This window comes from Dermochelys coriacea, chromosome 24, assembly GCF_009764565.3.
Source record: "Dermochelys coriacea isolate rDerCor1 chromosome 24, rDerCor1.pri.v4, whole genome shotgun sequence".
Classification (NCBI taxonomy): Eukaryota; Metazoa; Chordata; order Testudines; family Dermochelyidae; genus Dermochelys; species Dermochelys coriacea.
The window spans coordinates 7,316,447-7,327,692 of NC_050091.1; the positions used below are offsets into that span (position 1 = coordinate 7,316,447).

The following is an 11,246-nucleotide window of genomic DNA, read 5'->3' on the forward strand; positions in this document are numbered from 1 at the left end:
TTTCATTTCAGTTTTCAAAAAGTGTTCAAAATGGGAATTTTTGTCCCCCTCCCCCCTTTTCTTTTTTCAGCTACACAGTGCCACAGAATGACGGATGTCAAGGGTTTTCCCCATACACCCCTGCCCCCCGCAAACATTTTTTTCACCACTCTGTAACTTGTTCAGACTCCCTCCACTGTGATAAAGTTACCACATGGCAAAGGGGGAAATGAAACGCTGAATTCTAGAGTCGCCAGACTCATCTCGCCCAGTAGCCTGTCTCTGACAGTGGCCAGAACCAGCTGCTTCAGGGAAAGGTGCAAGAAATTTCCTAATCCCTAGCGGCTAGAGATTGTCTTTGTTATGTTCATGGCATATGCCGGGGTAGCCAACCTGAGCCTGGGAAGGAGCCACAATTTACCGATGTACATTGCCAAAGAGCCACACTAATACGTCAGCAGCCCCCCATCAGCTTCCTCCCCGCCCACCCCGCTCCCAGCGCCTCCTGCCCTCCGCAGCCCCGCCAATCAGCGCCACCCCCTCCCTCCTCATACCTCCCAATCAGCTGTTTTGTGGTGTGCAGGAGGCTCTGAGGGGGAGGAGCGAGGGCATGGCAGTCTCAGGGGAGGGGGCAGGAAGGGGTGGAGTGGGGGCAGAGCCAGGGGTTGAGCAGTAAGCACCCCCCTGGCCATTGGAAAGTTGGAGCCTGAAGCTCCAGCCCTGGAGTCGGGGCCTAGACAAGGAGCCGCATATTAACTTCTGAAGAGCCGCATGGGGCTTCGGAGCCGCAGGTTGGCCATCCCTGGCAGATGCACACAGAAGTTAAAGAAACACATAAAGAAGAACTCTTGCTGGAAGGTTGCAACGTAACATTCTTTACATCTTAAATTTCAGAATAACAACACACAATGACCCAAAAATCAAGAGCAACAACTCAACCTGCCTTACTCTCAGGAAGCTACCTGGCTGCAGACAGACTCTGATCTCCCGCTTCTCTACTGAGCCCCTTAGCATGTCACCAAACCCAGGAAACCCCTTATGGGTTAGTGATAGCTTGTAATTTTACCCTAGTTTTCAGTAGACCACATTCTTAAGCCATGAAACATGAAGTGTAATATCTCCTCCAAAATGTATGTCAGCATAAATTCTAACTCTGGCTGTTCTTGTTATCCATATAAATGTTCAATCCCTTGTTGAATCTTGTGAAAGTTTTAGCCCCAATGACTTCCTGTGGCAGTGAGTTCCACAGTCTAATCACAGGTGTGAAAAAAACTTTTACCAGTTCTGAATTAGATGAGAGTAAATATGCAAGTAATTGTTTGCTTTATTGTTTTAAAATTATTTTTCTCTAATGCACGGGTCACTATAGTAGTCAAGACATTGCGGCACGGGCTTGTACCTGGGCAATTAGCCCATCTGAGATTGGCTAACTTAAAATGAAGCATGTACATAAGCGGCTGCATGATTAGGGCCTAAGGGTGAAATATGCCCCATGTGGAGGGCAAACCCAGGGCTCAGGTACCACTTAAGTCTTGTTTCAATCGCCTAAGTGAGACTTAAGTGATATGTAGGCCTTGTGCTAAACCACCTTTAATTCAACTGAGCAAGTACTGCAATAATTCTGACACACACACACCCCAATCCTGCAAGGCAGTGAGCACCTTCCGCTCCAGTTGAGATCAGTGGCAGTGGAGGGCTCTCAGCACCTCCCAGGATCCTGGCCTTAAAGCCCAATCCAGCAAACAGTTATTCCCAGGCACAGTGGAAGTAAATATGGCTGTGTTTGGAATGAAGGGTCAGGTTCTTGGTGGGGGATATAATATGATAGCGCCTCTTACTGACCAATCTGTTAAGACCCCCGTCGGCTAGTGAGAATCTGGTTTGAAAAGTTGCCTCTCCCGCTGAGCCACGTGCTCTGTGCCCAGCACAGTTTTCATCATGCTGTTGAAAGACAATTGTGGAAATATTTTCTTGATGACCTGGGCTATAATTTCATCTGTGAGGGATCATTTTGCTCTTATTATTGGGAGTGCCTGAAACCCAATGCTGTCACATTTCTGAAGTATTTATGAAGCTTCTGTAGCAGCAAACACAGCAAGGAATCAGGGAGAGCAAGCGAGTCACAGCCCCAGCCAGACTGCCTAGGGTAATGAAAGTGTCGCACCACGGGGCAGAAGATGGGAGCTATTGAAAGATCCTTTGGGGTAGGTAAGGAATGTCGAGAGGTCAATAAAATCTAGACATGTATGAAGGTAATGGGTCACCCATGTTATATTACACTTAGAAAAATCTTTATACAGTGTGTACCTTTCTGTGGATTTTGTTTCTTTACATTCTATTTCATGTGTGTCTATAATTCTGCTCAAATGATATATAGTGCATGTGATGTAATCTAGCTGTCTAGCCCCATACACACCCCTCTCTCGCAAATGACATATGGATGGTAACAAATTTTTTAAATCCTATTGACTTTTCACCATCAATGCTGTTTGTTTACACTTTTTTTTTTGCACATTTGGACAATGGAAAGAGGCTGCTTAGTTTCACTTTCTGGCTAGCCAGAAGCTGCTTCATTTCTGTTTCTAGCACTAAAGGGGAAGATTTTGATGACTGTGTGTTTTCACCACATTGTTTAATAAATAGAAAATAGAACTTCTGGGTTCAGAATAGAAGTTAAAACAAAATGAGGGCTATTATTTGTCTTATTCAACCAGCAGTGCTGGAACCATTTTACAGTGAGGTTGCTGAGAGCCATTGAACCAAACTGTAAACCCTGTATGTAATGGAAACCACTTCAACTCAGGGGGTGCTACAGCAATCCTACTTCCAGCACAGCACCTATGTATTCAACCTAAATTTGGGGGCCTATAGTGTGACAATCTCTAAAAGAATTGGCTGTTCAGTGCAGAACTAAAACAGTGTCACTTAGAGCACTGCTCAGAATTAATACACAAAGTCTCATAGCAACACATTTAATCAGCAGCCAAAACTACTAAAGGTCTGGTCTACGCTTAAAAGTTTTCCGACAATTTTGTCAGGAGTGTGGAAAAAAAAATATCAAAGCCCAAATGACACAGCTGTCCTGGCAACATCCCTAGTGTAGACAGTTATTCTGTCAAAAATGACTTTTGGCAGCCCAGCAAATTTTGTTCAGGGAACTGGTATAAGATAGAGCAGCAGATGAACTCTTTCTGCCTGTATGAACTGTCTCTACTAAGAGGGTTTGATGGTCTAGCTTGACTAGTTTGGCTACATTGACAAACCCTTTCCAGTGTAGGCAAGAGCTAAGATTGTGCAGTGAATGGTCAGTCTGTTTTGTGGAGGGAGAGCTCTATAATGAGTTGTTAAAAACAAAAAAATCATTCTGGTATGGAAAGTGGCTTTAAAAAAAAAACAACTCTTCTATTTGCATAGCTGCTGCCAGATGGAGATGACTCACGCCCTGTTCTTGTTAAATCACTGTAGCAAGGTCAAGCACTCACCGCCACGGCGCCTCCTGCTAGTCATCTGGGAATTAGCTCAATTCCAGCACTTGGAGTGCCTCCTGTTGGCCAGGGTCCCTCCCAGACCCCAGTGCCCTTTACCTTAGGGTTCTGCGCACAGCAGTACCCCACACTCCGGGTCTCCCCTCCCAGGGGAATCCACAACCCCTATCTCTATACTTTGCCTCAGTGGCTACTGCCAGTCAACATCTAGCCCCATTTCTCTGGGGCAAACTGCAGTCTGTAATGGCCACTCATCACTGGCAAGGGGGGTTGGACTAGTGGCCTCTGCCTATCCCCGGGTTCCACCTCTGCAGCCCCAGTACCTCCTTAGGCCTTAACAAGGCCTCAGCCTGGGGAGTTGCCAAGCTAGCGCTCCCCAGCTCCTCTTACCCTTCCCTAGCACTACCCTGCTTCAGGTACCCTGGGCTCCTAAACAGCTAGGTCCTTCCCACCCCAAGGCTGGAGTGAGACACTCTGTCACCTGGCTCACCGTCCTTTTATCAGGGCCAGCTATGCCCTGATTGAGCTAGCCACACCTGGAGCCAGCTAGCCAGCCAGCCTTCCTCAGCTGCTCTTAATCCCTTTTCTAATTGGGTCCCAACCACAGCCCTCTCCAAGGGCTACTTTTAACCCCTGCTCTCCTGGAGTGGGGCAGCCGCCCCACTTCAATCACATACTCTGATATCACAGAAATGCACAATCATTATCATGAATGCATTAGGCAGTAAATTACATCTGTACCTATATGAAACTAATAATGTACGTGTACTGAAGCAGAGAACCTTGTACCTACATAAAAGATCCATAGACTTTAAGGGCAGAAGGGACCATTAGATCATCTAGTCTGATCCCTTGTAGAACAGGCCAGAGAACTTCTGTACTGAAAGCAATAACTTGTGTTTGGCTAAACATCTCTTTCCGAAAGGCACCCAGACTTGATCTGAAGACATTAAGAGACGGAGAATCCACCACTTCCCTTGGGAGTTTGTCCCAGTGGTTAATCAATTTTGCACTTTATTCCTCATTTGAATTTGTTTGGCATTAACAAGCCAGTTATAAGCCAGTATATAATTATACTTGAAGGATGTAGAAAGAATCTACAATAAAGACTCAATCATCTTTAGCTACAGAATGCCGGGCACAAAAGCAAAGTCCTTCCACTGCTTGCATGTGCGCCTTGTGCAGGTGTGCTGTGTGCGTACAGTCACATTAGGATTTTTTAAATAAGGAAAGACACAGCTTTAAAGCTTGCTGTTAACACTCCGCTATGCTCTACTTTCCATTCTCCAACCACAGACTCTTCCAACTTCCCGGTAGGCATGCTGAAGAATGGTATCTACAAGGCATTTCTTGTACTGAGAAGCACTGTAACGAGAATTGCCACTAGAAGGCATTCAAAAAACTACAGGCCGTGTTGTTGAAAACACTCAGGCCTTGTCTACATCTAAAATTTAGGAAACCTAGCTACATCACTGGGCTGTGAAAAATTTCCCTATGCAACCTAGTTAAAGTGAGCTAACCCCTACTGTAGATGCACGTAGTCTACAGAAGACTACTACCTCCCAGAGAGATGGATTACCTCCATTGATGGAAAAACCCCTTTCAGCAATGTAAGAAGCACCTACACTACAGCGCTAAAGTGACACAGCTGTGCCGCTGTAGCGTAGACATACCCTCAGCATTGTTCTAATGCTGTTCCCATTAAAGATGAAGGAGCAGAGTGTAGACTAATGTCGGGTGCTTTAGGAGTAGGGTTTCCCACTCTGACAGAAGCTATTCCAGGAGATTCCCCCCCCCCCCAACATGACATAATGTCCTTTTCTTAAAATATCCTATTAAAATTTCCTGGATTGCTTTCAGTAGTCATTGGGAGATCGATGCTGATTCCAGGAGTCTCCAGGCCAATCGGGGGGGGGGGGGGGGTTTGGCAACTCTATGTGGGAGCAGAAAGCAGCCAAGCCTGACAGCTTTGCACTATTGCATCGCTGGAAATAAACCTTTCCAATGAAATCCCCATTTATCTTATTGTCTCATGACAAATATTTTCTCCTCCTAAATTGGCCTGGATGCCCCATACCCACTCTTGGGAGATCTGATTGCTAAGGCTCTGGACTTGGCATTGAAAAAAAAGGGTGGGGTCTCTAATCTTAGCTATGCTTCTCCTGTGACCTTGGTTGAGCCACTTGAACCCAGATCCACAAAGGTATTTCAGTGCCGGAACCTAACTGATTTCAATGGGAGTTCGGCATGTAAGTACCTTTGAGGATCTGGCCCTTCATTTCCCCTCCTGCCCTTTGCCTCAGACTGTGAGCTCTTTGGAACAGGAATTGTCTCTTCCTATGTGTCTGTGTTGCTATAGTAATTCAAATCATGATCTGCAACTTGTGAGTTGCAAAGGTCAAAAGCAGCCCTGGTGTTACAAATCAGTCAGCGCCCTGACAGCATGGCTGAGCTGTTGTTTTCTTAGCTGGGGGGCAGGTTGTTTACCAACCCTGCTCCTGAGTCCAAATTTCCTTAGCAAAGGAGCAGCTATGGCTCACTGTTCTTTTTCTTCGTTTTGCTGGAAAGAGAAAGATTTTGATTTTCTCACAATTAGGAGCTCGGCAAACTCTTTACACTGGCGTTGGAGAGTTGGAAAGGCACCACCAGAAAAACACACAGACTGCTGCAGCATGGACGTTGGAAATCACAATTAGGATCTGAATGCAGCATAACCACACCGGCCCATGACCTACTGTCCCACCCATCATCTGCCATGCCCTCGCTAGGCGTTCCTAATGGGAGCCAATGAAATGAAGATGGCTAAACAAAAGGGAGCAAAAAAACAGGGAAATTCCGAATCTTTGCTATCCAAAGCGCCTGGAGGCATGTCTGTTTGGACGAAAAATAAGGAGGCATCGCAGATCTTCCAAAACTGTAGCTGTTTTACACCGGGCACTGCTGCAATTGAGGGCGTCAGAATTTCCACTGTAAAAATCTTTCTGCTGTATATGCTGCATAACGAAGCCTAAAAGACAATGGAAACAGCCCCCCCTGAGAATCCTTCCCCAACACAGGGGGCCTCCCCAGCCTGTGTGGAGCCAGCACAAGAGTCCTGCACTAGCCTCCGGTGAAGGGAGTGAATTGTGCCGTAGCCAGAGCTCAACACATTGTGGCTAAGTTCTGCTTCCCAGGGGAGTGGAGTGTTAGAGCAGCTGCAGGATTGCTCTGACTTACATCAGGACTGGGCAGGCCCAGGATAAGTTGAGTGCAGTTTGGGGATGTATTAGCAGGAGTGTCGTAAGCAAAGCAGGAGTAAATCTTCAGCTCCGCTCTGCGCTGATTAGGCCTCGGCTGGAGTATTGTGTCCAGTTCTGGGCGCCACGTTTCAGGAAACATGCGGACAAATTGGGGAGAGTCCAGAGAAGAGCAACAAAAGTAATTAAGGGCCTAAAAATCATGACCTGTGTGGGAAAATTGAAAAAATTGGGTTTGTTTAGTCTGGAGAAGAGAAGACTGAGAGGGGACATGAGAACAGTTTTCAAGTACATAAAAGGTTGTTACAAGGAGGAAGGAAAAATTGTTCTCCTTAACCTCTGAGGATAGGACAAGAAGCAATGGGCTTAAATTGCAGCAAGAGCAGTTTAGGTTGGACATTAGGAAAAACTTCCTGTCGGGGTGGTTAAGCACTGGAATAAATTGCCTAGGGAGGTTGTGGAATTTCCGTCATTGGAGATTTTTTAAGAGAATGTTAGACAAACCCCTGTCAGGGATGGTTCAGATCATTCTTAGTCCTGCCAGGAGTGCAGGGGACTGGACTTGAAGACCTCCGGAGGTCCCTCCCAGTCCTGAGTCCATGATTCAAGGCACCTTAACACCCAACCTCCCACATGCTCCTGCCCCAAGGGCCGGAATGGAGTAACTGAGAATCAGGCCCAATATTCTTACATCTAAACATCAGCATAGGAGATGGCTAGTCTGTTACACTCCTTTAACTCTTTCCTTCATGCCCCTGTGTCTCTCCCTCTCCAGTGGATCAGATACACTTCAGGGGCTGCAACAAGAACGGGAGGTTGAATGGGGACATCACTAACCCTGACTATGCGCACCTTGATCCCTCAACGATCTGCTTCTCCCACAGGTCTTTTACCACCACCACCTCCCACACGGCCCACTATGCTGGCAACATCCTCCTCGAGCTGATCCACAAGGCCACTTGCTTGCCTCTGATCTCAGACCCACTGATTTCACGGTGCTCACGAGAAAATGGCTAATTATGGGCAGGCTGATGGGCAGCCATGAGGAGGCCTAAGAAGAAGGGTGGTCCAGTGGTCAGGGTGTGGCTGACTTGGGAGAGCTGGGTTCGGTTCCACAGGTTTCTTCTGTGACACTTTAACAGCCACGTCAGACTTCGCTCTAACAGTCTCGTTACCAAAGAAAAGGAGGACTTGTGGCACCTTAGAGACTAACACATTTGTTTGAGCATAAGCTTTCGTGAGCTACAGCTCACTTCATCGGTAGCTCACGAAAGCTTATGCTCAAATAAATCTGTTAGTCTCTAAGGTGCCACAAGTCCTCCTTTTCTTTTTGCGAATACAGACTAACACGGCTGCTACTCTGAAGTCTCCTTACGGAACAGCTTCAGTTTCTTTCTGTGCCACCTCCTGGCCCCTCAGGGAATTGCAACTCATTTTAACTCTAAAGGTTTGGTGGCCTACGCGAAATGAGGTTGGTGGGTCTCGGTATATCCCCAAAGTGACAGGTGTCCACACGGCACAACCAGCACCCCAGCAGGCCATATCTGCTCCCCTCAGACATACGAACACTAGTGAGTTTGGAGCCTCATGGAACCTCAGTTCAAGTCCTGGGCCAGTCTCTGTGACTCAACTGCAAAATGTGATTAATAGCCCTACTGCCCACTGATGTTGTGAGGATAAATATAGTACATATTGTGAGGTGCTCCGATATTGCAGTAAAGGGGGACATATTGCAGTAGTGCCAGGGGGCCAGCCATGGCTCAGGTCCCTATTGTGTTAGATGCTGTATAAACACAGAACGGCCTCAAAGAACTTACAACATAGTTCACTTTTTGGCAGGTTCGGCAAAGACGCCAAGAACTGAGCAGGCTCTGGCGTCTGAGTGACCCTCTCGATCATAGTCCTCCGTAGGGAGAGAGGCTTCAGGGTAGGGGGAATTAGGGATGCTTGCCCTGCTTCTGCCCACATTCTCTGGATAAACAGAGGACTCCAAAGTCACTGAGACAGTCCATCTGGCACCTTTCACCGGTTCTATTCTATACAAGTTCTTATACCATGCTCATCACTGTAGCATTTGAGCTCGCGGGGGCGCGCTAAGCAACGTGACTACACATCTGAAACAGTGAAATACACCAGTAGTGAAATCACGCGAGAAACAACCCCCCACCAGACACGCTAAGATTTCAGCCTGGCATTTTCAGTGTCATTTTCCCCTGGAACTAAATGGACAACGGGACATAAACAAGTTATTTTATAAACTGAAATTCACCAGCATCTTGATGGTGCGTCAGGTCACGTATCAAAGGTATTTCCATGCATTACGTCGGGTAGAGCACTTCACCCTCTTTAATGTCTGTATCTTCACAACCCCCCTGGGAGGTGCTATTATCCTCAGTACACACATGGGGAATGGAGGCACAGAGGCAGGCATGCTCCGAGTCCCCTGTAGAGCATGGCTACCAGATCAGGCCCCCCACAAAACACAGCAGAAGGAGGAGCTGCCACTCCATAGCTCAGTGGTTAGAGGGCCGAAGCCTGCATCAGAGAAGTAACTTGAGTGTAGGTCTCTCCCCTCTGAGATGAGTGTCCTACCCAGTAGGCTAAGGGGTTTTTCAAGGTAGGCCATTCTCCATCTCTCCTCTTGAAGCTGGTCCACTTTGTAGATATAGAGAAATAAACAAGAATTGGGCCAGAGTGAGAATGAATGTATAGCTCAGTGCCTAGGGGAGTGTGGGAGAGTTGGGCCTCTCTTAGGAGCACTTCTTGGTGCATAGCCAAGGCAGTATGTGCTGTGGCACGTGCCTTATGTGGAGCATGCTTGCTCCAGGCTGGGGTGATGGGCAATGAAAAGAGCTTGATCAGTTTATGGAGGGGGGTGATCCGAGGAGATTGCCTGCAATGACACATGGCCCATCCACGACGGCTGTTAATAAATATCTCCAACGGCCAGAGATGGGACACTAGAGGGGGAAGGCTCTGAGTTACCACAGAAAATTCGTTCCCAGATGTCTGACTGGTGGGTCTTGCCCACATGCTCAGAGACTAACTGATCATCACATTTGGGGTCAGGAAGGAATTTTCCCCCAGGTCAGGCTGGCAGAGACCATGGACCTTTTTTTGTCTTCCTCTGCAGTGTGGGGCCTGGGTCACTTGCTGGTTTGAACTAGAATAAATAGGCGCCAACTTTTCCCGTGCTGGTGGGTGCTCGCCCCTGGCCCCACCCTGATTCCACCCTTACCCCACCCCCATTCTAATCCCTTCCCCAAAGTCCCTGCCCCAACTCCACCCCCTCCCTGCCCCATTGCACTCCTTCCCCAAATCCCTGCCCCGGCCCCGCCTCTTCCCGGAGCATGCCGTGTTCCCCCTCCCTCCCAGTGCTTGCCGCTGTGAAACAGCTGTTTCGCGGCAGCAAGCACTGGGAGCTGGGGGAGAAGCAGGGACGCGGCACGCTCAGGGGAGGAGGTGAGCTGGGGGACAGGATGGGGAGCTGCCAGTGGGTGCAGAGCACCCACCAATTTTTCCCCATAGGTGCTCCAGCCCCAGCGCACCCACGGAGTCGGTGCCTATGCATGGCGTCAGACTAGATGATCATGATGGTCCCTTTTGGCCTTAGAGTCTGTGAGCTGAAAAACCATGATTTTCTGCCACGGCAGGTAATATGGCCCTTCTGATTCCATACTTAGCTCTTTGGGCCAGGGACTGTCATTGTGTTGTCTACAACACTGAGCACTATGGGGACTTAATTGGAACCCCCCAGTGCTACACAATACAAATTATTATCAACAATCATGATTTCCTTCCCAAACTCTGCCATGCAGGTGATGGATGTGCTGGAGCTCAGAGGACGGAGAAGGGTGTGAAGGCAGAGCCCGATGGACAGCCCGACAGTGCAGCCATATGTCGATGTGGACAAGGGGTTTGCCATTGGGTTTGTCATCCTGATGTGCTTCTTCCTGATGGCCATGATTGTGAGGTGTGCCAAGCTGATCGTGGACCCGTACAGCGCCATCCCCACTTCCATGTGGGAGGAGGAGCAAATCAATTGACTGGCAATAAAGAGGAGAAAAATTGCTAATCAAGTCTATGTGTTTGACTCCTTTACTGTCCATGTAATCCCTGCCCCTGCGGGGAAAAAGAAGATTCCGTAGTTTAAATTTTGCATTTGACAGAATCTGATGCTAGTGATAATGTGTGGTACCCTCCATCTGAGGATCTCAAAGCACGTTTCAATGAACTCAGCTTCATAAAACCTCTGGGAGGTAACTGAATATACTAAATCCCTTGTGTCAAGTGAGCCACTGGCCAAACCAAAACCTTGAATTTAGGAATCTTGACTCTCTTTGTCTGAAACAGTAGATTCCTGTGACACCTTATTGAAGAAGACAGTAGTAGCCATCTGGGCTGGCCGACCCCAACAGCAAGATGGAACAGGAGACAGTGGCTTATGCCAGGCAACTGTTTCTACAAGGCGCAAGCGAGTGGCTGCAGATCAGCACACTCTGTTATTCCTGCACACCCATCACCGTGGTATCTGTGCACGATTAGC

General features: G+C 47.9%; 1 protein-coding gene across 1 annotated transcript; it reads left to right on the forward strand.

The window, feature by feature from the left end:
* The first annotated feature begins 10,531 nt into the window (after positions 1 to 10,531).
* Positions 10,532 to 10,755, forward strand: CTXND2 (cortexin domain containing 2). The gene has a single exon (XM_038383491.2). The coding sequence runs from the start codon at positions 10,573 to 10,575 to the stop codon at positions 10,744 to 10,746; it is 174 nt and encodes a 57-aa protein (XP_038239419.1). The 5' UTR covers positions 10,532 to 10,572; the 3' UTR covers positions 10,747 to 10,755.
* Positions 10,756 to 11,246: the final 491 nt, after the last annotated feature.